Source organism: Temnothorax curvispinosus, unplaced genomic scaffold (assembly GCF_003070985.1).
Source record: "Temnothorax curvispinosus isolate PA1 unplaced genomic scaffold, ASM307098v1 QBEX01004747.1, whole genome shotgun sequence".
NCBI classification, from domain to species: Eukaryota; Metazoa; Arthropoda; class Insecta; order Hymenoptera; family Formicidae; genus Temnothorax; species Temnothorax curvispinosus.
Genome location: NW_020214527.1, coordinates 857,851 through 876,164, shown reverse-complemented (window position 1 = coordinate 876,164; position 18,314 = coordinate 857,851). Strand labels below are relative to the sequence as shown.

The 18,314-nt window shown below is 36.2% G+C and overlaps 1 protein-coding gene across 5 annotated transcripts in view; it reads left to right on the top strand.

Moving 5' to 3' along the window:
* LOC112453863 (extracellular sulfatase SULF-1 homolog) overlaps positions 1–18,314 on the top strand; it is a 72,310-nt gene that overhangs the window by 32,009 nt on the left and 21,987 nt on the right. For 4 of the 5 annotated variants that reach the window (XM_025014853.1, XM_025014852.1, XM_025014850.1 and 1 more), the window contains exons 2-3: positions 5,175–5,493; positions 6,378–6,617. In XM_025014853.1, the coding sequence (XP_024870621.1) occupies positions 5,244–5,493; positions 6,378–6,617 (490 nt within the window). In that variant the 5' untranslated portion in view covers positions 5,175–5,243. Of the gene's footprint in view, positions 1–5,174; positions 5,565–6,377; positions 6,618–18,314 lie in introns of those variants that run through there. The other variant, XM_025014854.1, reaches the window with a different exon arrangement.

The following is an 18,314-nucleotide window of genomic DNA, read 5'->3' as shown; positions in this document are numbered from 1 at the left end:
ATTTGTTTATTTTAATTTATTGAGGCAAGCTGTGCAAAGCCCTACTTTTCAAAAATTATGTCGGTAATATTCGGTAAAAAAGATAGGAAGTCCTGAAACAAAAAATATTTCTTGTTAAATAAGTACTTAAAGTATAATAAAGTTAAGCAAGTACTGTTTCTGCAAGTTATATTTTTTTTATGTACGAGAAATTATTTGTCTCCCTCCATATCTAGAATGTGAAAGTTAATACAACCAGGAAAACAAAAGTGTTTTTTTATTATTATTTAATTTTTCTTTATCAAATAATCTCGGAGATATCTGAAGTTTATAAAATGGTGCTCAAATCGAAATTATATTGATTTAAACGCTTCTAAAGAGCTCTTATAATTCTATCGCAGAGTTCTATCCGATATTCTCGGTTTCAAGTGAATGTTTACTTAGCCGTTTTTCTTCTGTCACAAAAAATTAAATTCTTGCCTATGGTAACGAGAACACAATTTTTAATTTTTGGCATTCAAAAATGTATAAATAGCTTCAATAAATTCTGAGCCGTTTCTTTACTCTCGCATTGTGATGAGGCTGGTGGTAATGACCTTGGCAATCGATATTTTATTGCAAGAAAACTTAAGTGCTATTTAACGTGTTTGGTACATGTTTACTTGGAAAAGGAACTAATAAATTATGACTACATTCGCGTGTAGATCCTCTTCAGATTTTTTGTGCGGTTAGCGAAAACAGGTTCTAATGTAGATCTTTTGTAAAAACGAAGTGGCGTAAAGAGAACTTTCGAAAAGCGGGGGATACCCGTGTTAATAACTAGTTTTTAAAAAAAATGTAAATGTCCGAGAGAAGTCGAAATGGATATAGTCTGGAAAAATGTGCTACTTGCAGACAATAATAATCGATCGAAACTTGGATATATTATACCTACGTTCTTCGTAAATAAAAAAAGAATATAAAATACAATATAAAATACAATTTTTGTCAAAATTGCGACTCTCTCTCTCTTGGAATTATCTACGCTGCTTTTACTTTTCCTCTTGTCGCTCGTGTTCTCTGTGTTGTCCTCCTATCTGCTCGACCAAGAACGAGGTGACTATCAATTAGTAGTAATTAACGCGGGATCAGTGGCGCTCGCGATTGAGTCTGGGCCAAACGTGACATTGCTCCCTGATGACATCTTTCCAGCCGCTTCTCGACTTGTCGCGCGCGCATATACTTGGCGCTAATTAGTGACGCATAATAACCTATAATATACTATGCCAGATCGGGCAGACTAAAATATGATATGCCATCATTTCTGGGTAATTACAAAATTATTTGAATATTATTAAACATGAAAACTTTTATTTTTCTACTATTTTTTTTACTGTTTTTTTCTTGTTTTTCTTTTCTCTCATCATGAAATTATGATCATGGCTATGTCGATGTATTACATCGAAAAATGATAGATATCTAAAATCATAAAAGTAATGCTGTTTATACATGCTAGCACTGATGATATTTTTATAGACGTATCTACTCCCACGAACGTAAAAAAAGAGTTCAAGGATTACGAGCGTATATAGATATCGCGAAGCGTGGGTATTTCTTACGGAATATGTTATAGGTATTCGAAAAATATGATAGAGTTATTCGGAAAATATGTTAAACAGTTTTTATCGAATATTTATTTTTACTTTTGCTATTAAACGATATTCAAGTCTAATTTAATGTAGATTAGTAGATTAATCTTGCGGCAAGTCGATCCAGTCGATATGTTTATTTCTTCGATGTTACGTAAAAGAACGGAATTATCTTATATTTATTTTTGAAGATAGAAGCTTTAACGCGCACGGTTGAAGCAATATTTTTCGCCATTTCGCGAGTATTACGTATTCCACGAACGATACTTCGCATTTTAAGATATATCCTGTACATAAGTGGGTAGAGAAGCGACTTGCCTCGCGACTGGATGGATAGTTCGTGTTATCTGGATTATCATTATCCTTACGCCTCTCTGCGCGATCGACGTGAAATACAACGTGCAAGGTGGATACGTACGAGATGAAATCTCGCGAGTATGATCGCGCCGATCGAGGTGGAATCCAAGTGGTATCCAAGCAAGTACTGTGTACCTTGCGTGGATACGTATAGGTATACACGGCGTGTACTTTACGAATGCCGGATCCGCGCGTATCAAAGGTGCTCTTCGTGCTTGTATTTATTCGTAGACTCGATCGTATTTTACGCGCGGACAGGATTGAGGCTCTTGCCAAGTGAGCGCCAAGGATGCGTACTAGCGAATACATATAACAGCAGTACCATCGGCATAACAAATAAATTTTCTACAGGAGTATAAACAAAAAAAGAGAATCTTGCAATATAGATAAAAGCTTGCTTAAATCGATACTTGTTTGAATTTGATATATAGAGCAGTCGATACATTTGGTATGTGGCAATAAAAATTGAAAGACTGCATTTCTCTATATTTTCTTCCAGACTTCTCCATTCTCCAGTAAAATTATTTATTAATTTATTTACGATATAAAAATGATTTTGTATAAATAAGCGGGTCGTGATTTTAGAAACGATATAAGAAAGAGTTCAATTTTATTATAAGATATTATAAATTCTAGTAAACTGCAGACGTGAATGGTACGTTCATTCTTCAGCAAAATTTTAAAAATTAATTTTCAGAAATTACTTGTATTATTTTACGTTATCGGATCAGGTTTATTGAGTGATTCGTAAACTTTTGCTATACTTGTTTATATCTTATTTTTATCTTAATTTTATTAATACCATTCTAGTGACATCTTTAGCATTTGAGCACAAATCGTAAGCACGAAGGCGTTTTGAATATTTATCAATATACAACATCCGTTACGATCCACCTACATTTACGTCCGATCGAGCATAAGTTATTTTAATCGTGGCGCTCTTCCTGGAGAAGTGACGCGGGAAACCATTTTGGGAGATCGCATCGCAAATACGAGAGCCGAATTAATTACAAATGTTAGGATTATCACGTGGGCGGGTAACCATTAAGGTGTTGAAACCGGATTCTGCTGTTGGTCGAAAGAGCGATACATTAATCTGCACACGTGATATATGCGCGTGCGGGTTTATACAGGGTAGATATACAATATTATAGTATCTTGTGACGCAATATGAATTCGATCGTTTTGATAGTGGTTCATTCGAGGAACTCCCTTGTACCTGGAGGCAGCTATTAATCGGTAACGTTATCCAAAACGTGATTTTAACATAATCTGATATCGGAAACACGCAATTATATCTACAATAGAAGAAACAAAGATGTTGCGGAAATATAAATATTTTAGAAAATTAGAAAAAATGTAGAAATTTTATGTATAAAAAGAATTTGTTCCAGCTACGTGTAGAAAAAAGTAAGCGCACATGCTTCGAAGCATCATTCGATTTCTGAACAATCGAATCTAAGGGCAAAAAGAGATGTACTTTACGAGAAATCTAATAAAATTTGTTGCAATAACACCCGTACGGAAAGATATATACGCGACGATGCCGAAGGCGCTGTGATTTCCGCAAATAATATTCTTCCTTAGCACATTCTCTCTCGAATCGTGGGAACTCTCCGTCCAGCATCGTGCGTTTACCTGCCATGCAACCATCCATATTTGACTGTCTGCGAAAACGCGCTCTAGCATTCTTCTAACCGTTCAGCCCGATCGGATTCGCGTTCGATTCTCGCATTATTCGATTTCCTTCTAACTCCCAGATCTCTTAAAATACCACCTACTTTGTTGCTCGAAGCCCTACATTCTTTTATTCGCCTCACGTACAAACGATAAAGCCTTGGATAATAGGAAATTATGAAAAAAACTCATAGTAAGTTCATCGCAGTACCATTTGCGAAATTTTTTTTATTGGTAGCCCAGAAAAGCCCCCGGGAAACTTGATTATAAAATTGCTAGATGTAAGATTTGCTTTTATTCCTGATTTATTTTAATAATATACACGGCTAGTTGTAAGTCAAATGGAGAATTAATTCAGGTTTGCACGACTATTTATTATTTTTCTTCCAATTCTTCCTATAAGAACTTTGCAACATACAGCACGACGAAGCCCGCCATAAAACATGGATCACAGTCTCGTTCCCCTGGCTTCCTCGAGCCGGCAAGGTCACATGATTTCTTTTTTTTTTTGCCTTTCATCTCTTATCTTTCATTCCTGAGTAACAAAACGTGTTTAGTAGTTAGTTCGGATGATCACATTTGCTCTCGGTAAAGCCTGGTGATGGGCGTAGCATATGTGGTGTCTGTGGCTAATCGTGTCGAATCGCTAGTAATGCGACCCGTTAATTGTTTCGCACGATGCGTGCAACGATCTCGATGCTGGATCATTTGCCGCGTTTATTGGAGATAATTATCGTACCGCGCATCCAAACTGCTCGTGTATTAACGGATTACGTAATGCATTTTGGTCGTGCAAGAATTTCATTCGTGACCATATCGCATTGCACCTCGCGCACAAACACAATCGGATGATTGGAATGCCATTTGATGAATATCTATCGTACGGTATATACATGTGCCGTACATTTCATAAATACCTAATGGTAAAATATAATATAGTTGAAACACGTAAAAATTCTCTTTTATCATAAGAATATCTTGAGATCTGATTTTTTAAGCGATTTTAAGTTAAATGTAATTTTATAATTATTATATGGATTTGTGTTTTATCTATAAATATTATTTGACAACAAATATTACTATAAAGAATTATATATATAGATCCCGTTTGATAACTGAAAATGTTAATATTTTTTATGTGCAATTATTTTTATTTAAGATAATAGTCATTTCTTTAATTTTACAATAATAAAAACGTTTACGATTTGAATCTCGTGAAACATATTTCACGTAAACGTTCTTAACACGAGTTAGTTCCGTCAATCAGTACAGCAAATTGAACAAATGAAGTAACAGCAATTGCGATTGGAACAATTTCCTATGACAGTCGATTTCCTTCTTCCACGCAATTATCTCGTCGTCTTTTTCAATTTTTTTTTCTTTTTTTTCGATCGGAGATACACGTTCTAGATATACGAGGCGGGAAAGATTCTTTAAGACCCTCTCTTTTTCTTTTTCTGCCGCGCCACGATCCAATTACCGTCGGACTCACGCGCCCATTAACGTGATGCGTGCTCTGTTTTCCTGTTCCAGTCACAACCATGGTATGACACTTGATTGAGGTAGCCAGTCCATAAACGACCACCAACCGCTGCCGCCGCCATGAGCAAGCTATTTCAATTTCTGGCCCTCCTCCTGTTGGGTGTCAATGCCAGACGGACCGACGGAGACAGACCTGCGGATGACGCGCACGTCGGCCAGCAGCGTCGCGGCTCCCTCCACAAGTCGAATTACAACAGCAATAATAATTACAATCATCAGCCGAACTCGCCCTATTTGCCGCACCAGCAGCCCAGGGAGCGGAAGCCCAACATTGTACTGATTCTGACGGATGATCAAGACGTTGAACTGGGTTCGTAGCGACGTACAGGATTACTCGAGCCTCTCGGAAGCTGAGATCAACTCCGATCAACTCCGCCTTCTGTAAATTTCTTAATTTCAGTAGCAGAGAGCATATTAGTTTGTTATCTCATCAACTTTCTCTATCTTTTATTTCGTGGAGTCGATCAGTTTGATTTCTAAGAGACTCATTTATCGTCGGTGTATAAATGCCTACGTAGAACACAAAGTTCACTTTGTTTATTGCGGCAGCCTGCTGGCGCCTTATCTCGCCATCGCGATATTATAGTCTCAGTCCTTGCGAAGGCCCGCTTCGAGATATCGCGACACGTATCCGAAGAGAAACGCGTGCAATATGCAATCTTATCTGTAACGCCGCACAGAACATTACGTGTATTTATTTCATTAATTTGTCCGCTAATATCGAAGCAGACTTACGGGCGTTTACGAGCAACGCTTGAAATCTTCACCGACAGATATTTCGAACGGTGTAAAATCGATTCCTTCCTTCTTTCTTTTCAGAACACGAAATTTCAAAGAGAAACGATGTCGTCCTCAATTTTCAACGAGGTTAATTAAGAGATTACCGAAATACAATTCAAATTTAACGAAAAGTACGTGCTTTATCTTTGTTTTATCGATCTTATAATTCGATAATAATTGATATTTTATTATGGAAAGTTTACGAGTCGAAATATAAATTTTATATGATTCATATATAGGTAAAGACCGTATAACCTGTGTAATGAGCATAGTTCGCATTCAGCATAATAAACAGAGCATATTGCACCAAGCCGGCAAGCGATTAAGCGACTGCGGGACAATGGACGTGTCTATATAGATTAGCCGAGTACATGTTTGACCGTATCCAAAATGGTCGTTTTGTATCCATCGCAGGTTCGCTGAACTTCATGCCACGGACTCTGAAGCGAATAAGGAACGAGGGCGCCGAGCTGAGACACGCGTACGTGACCACTCCCATGTGCTGTCCGAGCAGGAGCTCTTTGCTCACCGGTCGTTACGTTCACAATCACGAGGTCTTCACGAACAACGACAACTGCAGCAGTCCCCAGTGGCAACGAGATCACGAACCGCACTCCTTCGCCGCTTATTTGAGCAACGCGGGATATCGGACAGGTAAGAGAGTGGCTCATCGTTCATCCTGTAAACCCTGGTGGATGATTACAGAGATCTCGCACTTCGCGAAGAATCGCACGCACGCAAAGCATTTAATGATATTATTGCAGTGTTAAAAACGAGACATTTTAATCCTATCACGTGAAACTTTTTTCCGACACGTTTCTCGGGTTGAAAATCGAACTTTTTCCATCTTCAACGTTAAATATTTTTTCCGATAATTAAATTTCCGTTTAATTCGAAACTACCCTAATGCTATAAAACGAAAGCGGAATGATATTAAATGTTAATAAAGCTGTCAGTCATTAAATTATAATTATTCGAAAATTCTGCAAGAGAGAGAAAATCAAAAATAGCTTTTTGATATAGAGCTATTTATTCAATGCTGCTACATTTATTACTGGCGCGATATGAAGAGAATAGACGCGTTATTATCCATTGCATTGTAACGCACATAACTCGACCTTTGGCCGTACAAACGCAATCAGGATAATCGAGGCACGTTCAATTGAGAAGTGAGATTTCTATTTACCTCCCTATGCCAGCACAATGCGCTTTATGCGTAACTGGAGTCAAGTACGATTAGCGATAAATCCTCGTTACATAGGTCGACCCGAGCCACTTAGGCCGGGATTTTCAATCAGAATAGGTCGAAACCTTGCTTTACTTTTTTCCTTTTTTTCCCCCTCACGTCGCGCACATGAATCAACGTCATCGTAGCAACATCTTCCACGATACTTATTCGCGCGTCGTTTTAAGCGAAGAGGCAAGTCGACGTCCCCTATTTACATACGGATGCTGCACCCCGCGGGCGGCGTATTCCCGCAATTAAAATCTCGATTAATCCGCTCCCTCCCCCTCTCTCTGTTCTGCTCCCGACGTTTCCGTGCACGACATATACCGGCGTCCCGCAATTTTCATTCCGTGCAATCGGTCGCGCCGAACACGGCAATGCATTCCCACGAAATTCCCGAGGCTTAATTCCACCAAGCCGCGGGTTTCGTCCCGCGCGATTGTTCGGCGAGTGTTGCAGGCTCCCTCCCTCCCGCAACCTCCCATCCCGTCGGCGGCGAATCTTGCCGTGATTTCTCTCCGGAGGGCCAAAAACGGTTGTAACGTGCACGTAACATCGCACCTGCGCCGCGACGCGATCGATCGGCAACTCAAAATCCAAATGTTCGATCGCGTCGATTGGGACTCGGACTTCTCGCATTAATCACCCGCAATTCCGCGGATATTCGTTCAGCGTGGCTCGAGTTACATCCGCAAATTCGCGACTGCGTTTCGATATGAGATCCGATCTAAATATCGACTACATGGGTAATTGTTTGTTCTTTTCGAGTGACGTTTCGGTACATGCTACACGCATATTGCATTGGTAATTTATGTGATTTGCTACTTGATAGTTTATAGATCTCGCTGAATGTTAACTAGGGGCAGAATCTTAATTCTTTGCTTACGAACTTAACCAACACGGAGAAAATTTTATAGTAAATATTACTATGGTGTCGCACTAGCTGCGGACCATCGAGGAATTTTAAGTTAAATTACTATGTTTATGGTAAAAATTACGTTATTTTATCGTTTTTAAAACAATAATTATAGTATTTTAACTTAAAATTCCTCGATGGTCCGCAGCTAGTGCGACACCATAGTAATATTTACTATAAAATTTTCTCCGTGAATTTATTTCAGATCATGACCCGTGATAAGACGTTACTTGTGCTAGATTATACCCGCGGCAGCATACGGACTGCAAGCAAAATTCGCTGTGTTCGTCGACTTAGCGCAACATCTCGACATGATACCCGATGATATTAATGTGCTCTAATATAACGGATAGATGCATCAGTTGCGATGCTGCATGCCTCGTCGCAGCATCGCACTGATCGAGAGGCACACGAACGTAATAGAATCTGTTCTCCACGGTAGATATCGCGGGTTGTACCACGTTATATTGCATTGCCATCGACGATTTCTCTTATCGCTAAAAGACGTCATAAAACGCGTTAGCGTGTCCGCGATGTAAAGAATTCTTGATGGATCGTAAAACGTTGCAGCCACCTGTCGCGAGCTTGTATGGAATAAATACCGCATTTCTTTTTCGGCGAGAAACCTGAATACATCAGAACTCCATTGCGCTTATGTATGTGACAACGATTTGTACCTTCAGAAATCCGATACTTATTTCTAAAATCCTATTTCAAAAAAGATTGGTTAATTGCGATTTAACTGATTCTCAATACATTTCTAGATTCTGTCTAGAAAGGGGGTCAGAGAGAAAATCAATTAAATTCTAGTTAATTGATGTTGCTGAAACTGAGCCGGATGGGAAGAATGCAACGCGACGGTATACATATATTCTGAGGCTCAAGGGAGGTAAAAATCTCGCGATCGCTGAGGCCGATCGGTGCGCTCGCTCGCCGATGTCGGACCTCGCACAGACGTTCGGGCAAGAGAGCGGAATCTCTTCTGTTTCTTCTTGTTCGTCGGCATCTTCCTTTCCGTTCGCGACCATATTCGCGTAGACAGGACGTTGCTCCCTGAAAGTGCAGCCAGCCAGCCAGCCAGCCAGACTCCTGTTTCGTCGATCGAACCATTCGCCTACATCCGGCACGATTGCTACCATTGGCGATCTTCCAAAATTCGCGTACACAGCGTATTCCTCTACTTCCGGCGCAATGTCTGCATCGTCGAGATAAGGCTTCATCAGGATAAGAATCGCCTGAATCGCGGCCGGAGGTGAAAGCGCGGCTAATTGTCGCGATAAGCCGCCCCGTTTTATGCTTCTCTCGAGAATGATCGCTTATGACATAACATTTCTCGCTTGACGAGCTCGTACCTTGCCCCTAGCATACGTTTCAGTCCGATGGCCCGTGAAACTCGTCCCGATACAACAAATCTTGCATGACCTGATTGAATCGGGCCTTTTTTAGTTCAATCTCGCGCTTTCGCTAGATACTTGCATAATATTATGCAGGACGCAAAATGTTGTTAATTTTATCAAACGCATGTTAATATGCAAGAATTAAAAAAAGTATAAATATATAATTTTTATTTAAACCAGACTCAATCCAGGTAGGTAGAAGGTAGCAAATTTTTATGTCATATAGACAGAAAGTTGAATTGGGAGAAATAATTTCATATAGTAACATATTATACGTGTACTTAACTAACTTTATTTAATTACCTTTTTAAACAACAATACAAAAGTATTTAGTCTAGAATCATACCACGATCGTAAAGGGAAAATTATAAGTAACAAAAGGTGCTCGTTTAATTCGTTCGGAACCTTATAATTTTATTTTATAGCATGTGACATTTAAAGAATGTTCAACTTACCGATAGTCGAAATGATCAGGGGCATGATCATCCCGAACTCGCAAAGGAACGTGTTTCGCAAAGTACTGATCGATGATCGTGCTTTAGGGAAAGGAAAGAACTTGTTTTGTTATCGCTGCCTGTGTTATGCAGGGTGTCCCTGACCAGAATACCGGGACTGGTTGGCCAGGCGACAAATTTTCTTTGTTATCTTCGCGAGAGAATCTTGTCGCGAGCGAATACGTTATTCGACATCACCATTAAGGTGCGTTCGTGACTTTGGAATTTGACGAGTAAAGATGTATGCTCGTTAAATTATTCTAAAAATGTAAAATACAAAAAAAAACACAAGAATTAATTCGTAATTGATGAGCAAACGATATTTTCTAAAGTTTATATTTCTATTTATATATATTTGTATTTATTCAACATTCGTATTTTCCTGGTTATATCAACTTTCACACTCTAGACGGAGGCAGACATAAATAATTTTTCGTACACAAAAGAAATACAAACAGTACTTATTTAACATTATTATTTTATATAAGGAATTTATTTATTATTATTTAATATAAGGAATATTTTTTGTTTCTGGACTTTCTATCTTTTTTACCGAATACAACATAATATTTGGAAGGTAGGGCTTTGCACAGCTTGCCTCAATAAATTGAAATAAACATAAACGAAAAAATTAATTATAATCCGGGAAAAATAGATCCGAGTTCACCACCCGAGTCGCTTTTGCAAGATAATGATTTATGTTTGTTTTAATTTATTGGTGGGGCAAGCATGCGCAAGCCCCACACTTCCAAAAATTAATCCATGAATAGTGAAATACATACATATCTTCTGTCTATTATAACCTATCGTGTGTATTTTTGTATACGAGAAATTATTTATGTCTAACTCCATCTGGGGTGTGAAAATGACACGATCACACATACACAGGAAAACACGATTGTTGAACACAACGAATGTGCTGTCTGGTTGACAAAACTAACACATAAATATAGTCGAGTCCACAAAGTGTCCATCCATAAACACTACGAAACTGCGTAGTCAAGAAAAGAAAAATGGACCCGAGTTTACCGGTAGTAAGATAATGACTTATGTTTGTTTCAATTTATTGGTGGGGTAAAAGCAAAGCTTGTAAAGCCCTACACTTCCAAAAAATAAGATGTTCCTGTAATATAAAATATATATACATACATTTCATTTATCTTCTATTATAACCAATTGTGTATATTTTTGTATACGGGAAATTATTTATGTCTAACTCCATTTAGAGTGTGAAAGTCGATGTAATTAGGGAAAATATATACTGAAATAAACTGAAATGAACGTATACATATAAATAAATTTACATTTATACCGAATATTCAAAGTTTACTTTTCTATCGTCGATGAATTTTCTAACGAACAATAAATTGAAATCCTTTCTATTAAAAGACTGATTTTTAAATCTGAACATCAATATTTTAATGCACAATAAATATCTCTCTGTTAGAAGCAATTATGTCTATAATTCTATTCATAAAATAAAGTAAATATTTCTGTGTCAAAGTGAAATCTACTTGAACTCGCTGATAAGTTTTATCGTATACTTTATATTATTTGTAGTAATCTCTAAATATGCGATTGTTTATAATTCCAAAGGTCTTAAGGTGGCCTGATATTCCTAATATTTTTTAAATAGAGAATTAATTCCAAACTAAATAACTTTATTATCTTAGCTAATGTTTTAGTTAGCATAATTAGCTAGATGTATTTTGTTAATTATTAATACTTATTACGATAATATTAACCCTAGAACGCATGTATCATTTTTTTGACCTTCTAACGCATGACTGGGGGCAATATCGACCCCACGCTTTATTTGATCGTAAAACCGGTCCTACAGAAATAAAGGGCCTTTAAACCTACATGAATTTCTTCGTTTTTTAATAACGAAGAGAATGGTATGCGGTAAATTTAATTTTACTCAAGTTTAGTTAGTGAAAAATCCATTTAAAGACTCGACAATAATGTCACTCGCTAGCTCAGGAGCGTTTTTCAAAGTTCGCCTGGGGTCGAAATCGACCCCTCTCATGCGTTCTAGGGTTAAAAAATTGATATAAAAATTTGATACAAAAATGTATTTCAGTGTTTGCTTCAATGCATATTTTTACGCTATTGCAAACTACAAAGCTTAACACATTTCTCGTTACAATTGTCTAAAAATGACTTGATAAATGTTTCATATTTTATATATTATGAGATATGGCGAATGGAATTCAATACGATAGATCGATAAAGCCAACACGGCGCAGCCATTTCGTATCTGAGAGTCGCTTCATGTTATGTACTGTTATACTGCGCAAAACGTTAACGAGACAAGTCTCTATTTTATAAGATCCGCTGCGTAGTAAAGCATTTTACTTAACATAATCTTAATTATTCCTTGGCGAATAATTTCCTGGTAAGATTTCTGCAGTGGGTTCTCGACCGCATGTTTAAATGTAATTTTTTCTGTCTATGGCTCTTTTTGCATTGCACCAGACTTTAGAGCCTACAGTTTAATGATAAGACCACGCGTATGTTAAAAGCTGCAACAGACTCCAACATAGATATTTTGCAGGATAATTATAGAGGATTCCATATCATTAATACTATATTAAAGAGTCAACGTATTAAAAAACGCACAAAAGAAATATGACGAACGGAAATGCCTCACATCCATAATATCGATATCAATTGGCTATATCTTTTTACACTACTTTTTTTCAATATAGAAATAGATAGAAATAAGTAAAGCTGGACTACATTCTCTTTAAGTCTTAGACATCTGGGAAAACACTATTCGTGATTTGTGCTAATACTAATTTTGTTTTAATAAAATTGTTGAAGAATGTTAATACCTAATAAAGGATAGAAATGGATTTATGACACAATTAAATACTACAACGCGTATAATTTATTGATGTACCATAAGCTGAAATTGTTTGATAATAAGATAATAATATTGCGTCAGATGGTATTTTTGATCACTTTTTAAAATATAATTGCTGAAGAATCACATGTAAATCGAAGGTAACGTGAATGCGCGTATTATATGTAAGTCTTTCAGAAGCCAAATTATATAATGAAACATTTTTTGCAATGATTTTAATTACCAAACATTTAATTAGTTTATGTAACTTTATCAGTTTTCTCTACATATTGTTTTTCATGGAGTTGATTATTTTGGGAGAGACTGAGATAAGATTTTCATTTTTGCCTAAGAATTTTTTGACGAGTTAGACATATTTAATCCTGCCAAAAAATGACCTGTGTCTCATCACAATTAGTCAGTTACAATTGCGAGCATTTCAATGTGAGATATCGATTGAAAGCAGAGGCAGGATAAAGGAAAAAGTCTTTATGATGCAAGCGGGGTTTGCATGAATAATGAGGCAAATTAGGATCCATTATCTGACCTATCGTAATAAATGCGTAATGACAGCGGCGGAGATGACGCCGATGGCGACGTACGACGATCGTAAGGAGAACGTTTCTGTATCCGTTAGCGCTGAAGAAAGCCCCGCCGACACGTGACGCGGTATTGTTTCAAGTGGCTGTAGGAAGTCTGATTACCATAATACGTACTTGTACTTGTTAGTACACGCGGCAAATATCTCGGCTATTTCGCAACTGATAAATGAACGTCTTGATTTCCGGTGTGTGTTCCTGCATCTCAAATAGAAACTCACGTAATGATAATAACACGAAACAATCTCGACGAATGAGAAAAAAGTGCTTTAAAAGGAAATGTGACAGCGATTCACCATTCGATGTGAAAGCCAGAGAGCTCTCCATAATTCGTTATATTTTTTAATAGTATGCTAAATTTTTTTTTAGCATTAAGATAGTTTTCTGTCGACTTTTACCTATTTCTGTAATTTATAAGTTGTAACTTTAAATGCAATCGTGGATTTTATTCTTATTTAATAACGCACAATTTATATGAAATATATATATATATATATATATATATATATATATATATATATATATATATATATCAAAAGTCTATTAGTGTACATTAGAGTTTAAATTTTTCATTTAGACACTCAATACTCGAAGCAAACGCGCTTGTTTTTTTCCTGCAGGGGTGACTGATCCGCAGTCATTTGGGCTTAGCAAACTCACGGACCCGAGCTCAACACACTGCAATGCTCGCATACATTTACATACAATGTACACTCATATTCACACCTTTTTGTTGTATACGTGACACTGCAATAAACGCCTTAGAAAAAATGAAAACAAAGTACAATTTGATTTAAGAATAATGAGAGAAATGAAAATTATATATTTACACATAAGTTTTAGATATTAGAAGAAGCAGAATGGTAAAAACTAAAATTCATTTTTTTATTTATATTACTCAAACGTTTATCGATGAATTTCGACGCTAACGGGAATAATCTTTCATGTCGATCACTAATAAAAACTGATATGTATATGTATCAAATAGGACTAATTAGCCTCATATAACACACCTTTTAATGAAAGAACAAATTAGTGTCCAGCATCGTCTCGACTCTTCGGAGATGTTAAGATTTCAATGCGTAAGGCATAGGACATTTGAAGTAATTCTGAAGCTTATATTACTTTGTGATTTAGACTTTACATGAATTTTATCAAGTGTTCTTAAAATTCTCAATTCGCTCGCCATAGTCTCTTCCTTCTCCATCGATATATTTTTTCTAACTGTTATCCCATGTTATGGATTTACGATGTCTTAAATGTATACACATAGCCCACTGTGAATTTCGATCCGCGCGATTCGCGCACGACGTGAAATCCCGATTCATCATGCGAGTCTTTTTGCGGAAGTAGCGTTGTTCGTTGAACAGCTCGTTAGGCCGCGGCGGCGGTGGTGCAGAAGCATGCGATGTACCCTTAAATCTCGGCACGGGAACGTTTCAGCGCTCGGTCGTGAACGAACGGGGTCGACATGCGAACGAATAAACGATCACGTCGAGCCGAAGCGCGCCGCGCGTGTTTCGATAGAATACCGAAAAGCGGGTTAATGCTCCCGCGGCACGAAACAACTTCCTAAAATAATCGCGAACTTCCTCCGTACCGCCGATATTCCGGCACATCGCAATATTCTAAGTTCATTCGTGCCGTTTAACTCCGATGATCTTGAACGGTACGCGCCGTTCATCGTTCCGACGAGGGTGTAACTTTGCTCTCTAATGCCGATTCTACCATCAAAACGAACAATGAAAAATTTTCTGTAATTGACGTTTGTTATTCTTGACGATGACGTTATCTAATAATTATTATTTAATAAACATTTTTTTATACCAGCGATTTTAAGTATAGATTTATTATATAATAGCTAAAGAGACAAGAGAAATATTAATATAATGTTAATAAGTTTTAAAGGTTTCATTTATCAAATTGTGCTTAATTACATTAGTACGGAAATATTGACTTAAGATATCTTACATACAAGAATATTTCGAAATTCTGTTACATTAGGATTATAGTGCCAAAGATTTGTCATTCTTCCATCTTGCCTTGTATTAAATTAAACAGAAATTTTTAAAAAAAGATTGAAAAATTTCTCTTTAGATGGAAAAAAACATATAGGAAGATCCATGACGGCGATTTTGCTTTCAGTTTTCTGAAATTTTATTTTTAACGTTATTTGATAAATATGATAAAGCTTTTGCATCAATCTAATACTTTATACCTATTTTTTTTCTGTTTTTCTTGAATATTGTATTTCGTGTATTATTATTATACAGAATATGATTCTTTAAACATAGTTTTTATGATGCATAGTTTATACTCAGTATTATGAAAGCGTAACCTATAATGTGCAATAATTTCAAGTATAATAATATATCTTAATAATATCGTTTTTTATCTTATGTTTTCTCTATTGACGAAAATGTAACAAGAAACTTACTTATTTTTAATTTTTCAACATTAATAGGTATCTCTATATCTAAAAATCTTAAAATTAAATTCCATTAAAATTTTTTTCGATCTTTTATACATTCTTTAAGTCGATTTTTGGCATTTGTCCATCCTCATTTTCACGACAAATACCGCACGGTGCTCTTCGAGGTTGTCGATATTCAGTCTATGAACAGTTTAAAGACATATTTATTTGTTGGCTGATTTATAAAGGATTTAAAAAGGAAGAGAATATTTGCTACATCGAATGTTTTTATCGTTTTATTTTATTTTGTTTTGTCCTAACCGTCCCTAACTAAAATTTAATCCGCGACTGGCGCTAGAATACTACTGGCGCTTCTACGTCGCTTCTATCCTCTTCTTTATCATCCACTTAGCTAATAGAGAGTACATTTTTTTACAATCAAACGTCTCCGAGATGTATCGCCGTTTCTGAATTTTAATTTGCTCTTCAAGTCGCGATTTTTTTTTACTGTGGAGCTATCTCGCGTTGCGCTTCTATCTTCTTCGAAGCAACAGGTGTGATGCGTAGTCACAATTCTGATAATATAATCACCCTATATTTCAGGTACATAACTTCTTTTATAAAATTGTTTTTAAATTTTTATATCGATAACATCATGATAAGTAACACAAACTTGATCATACTATGTGAAATTCATGAACATGCAGAGTAATAATAAATTATCTAAAATTAAATTATATAAGACAAATCAAAATATAATAAGAAAGTGCATGACAAGATGTTTTTGATTTTATAAAAAGTATACTCGAATCATAGTTCAGAAATGAATATTATTTGATCAAACTGTAAACGCATAGGTAGATGAGCAAAAATATAGATCCCATATATTTGGCAATAAGTAAAAATTTGAAAAATGGAAAACCCGAATTTTATTATCATTATCAATCTGGTTGCTTCTGTTTGATGTCAACAGTTATTACAATTTATATTTATTTTAGTTTATTTGTGGGAAAGAGGGCTGCAAAGCCTCACATTTTTATTTCTTTTCATTATAACTAATTTTTGTATAAGTAAAATTATTTATGCCTAATTACATTTAATTTAGACAATTAATATAATTAAGCAACTGTTGAATGCGATAAATATGTTGTCTGGCTGAAAAAACTAGTATGCAAGCCGAACAAAGTATCGATTCATGTAGGCATCATAAAACTGCGTGAATTGCATAATTAAGAGAAAAACTTGAAAAACGGGGAATTCGAGTTTACCGCCCCAGTCACTTTCACCTGATGATAATTTATGTTTGTTTCAATTTGTTGGTGGGGCGAGTAAAAGCAAAGCTTGCAAAACCTCACCTTCCAAAAAATAATTTGCTGAGAAGATTAATATGATAGATGTATAATATATATATATATATATATATATATATATATATATATATATATATATATATATCACATCATTAAATTCTCGTATTTCTTTTTGCGTTATACTGTTTTATCGTAAAATAAAAAACCCAAGTGTTCACTAGCTTAGTCACGTTCTTTACCTGCACGGGGATTTTCTAACTCCTTAACGACAGTTTCGGTATCATTGCGCAGCTCTTTTACCATATATAATACCTGCGTAACGATACAGAAACTGTCGTTAAGGAGTTAGAAAATCCCCGTGCTGATGACAATTTATGTTTGTTTCAATTTATTGGTGGGGTAAAAGCAAAGCTTGTAAAGCCCCACACTTCCAAAAAATATTTGTATGACGATATATATACATTTCATATATCTTCTATCTATCTATTATAACCAGTCGTGTGTATTTTTGTATACGAGAAATTATTTATGTCTAACTCCATCTGGAGTGTGAAAGTAACACAATCACATATACACAGGAAAACACGATTATTGAATACAACGAATGTGTTGTCTGACTGACAGAACTAGCATGTAAATACAGCCAAATGAAGTGGCCAAATGACGCCATCACTCGCCTATCGCAACAATAATGTCACATAGCGTTATCGTTTCGACGAATTCGCGGTGTGATAGCTGCGTATCTACAAATGCGAATTACCGGTAATTAAAGAGAAATCACGAAATAAACGCAGGTGATCGAAATAGTTAAAATCATACAAATCGCACATGATTCTTTAAATTTTAAATGATGAGAAACGCGCTTTGCTTGTCGAGCAATCATTCGCTGTCTATTGCGACTATCGGGAAAAAATCGAGTAACATCATCATATGATTAATTTTCGCGGTGACTTGTTTTATTTCGAAATGCTGCTCATGTGAGTAGAAATAGAAAAGGGATCGCTGTGATTACGCGAAGAAAACACGATGTAAGCTGAGAGAGACTATTACCCGGATATTTTCGAAGTGCGTGAGTCATTTAGAAACAATTCGAACAATGTATTCGGAAACCAATGTTTCTGAACTCGTTGTCTGCACATGAAGTCG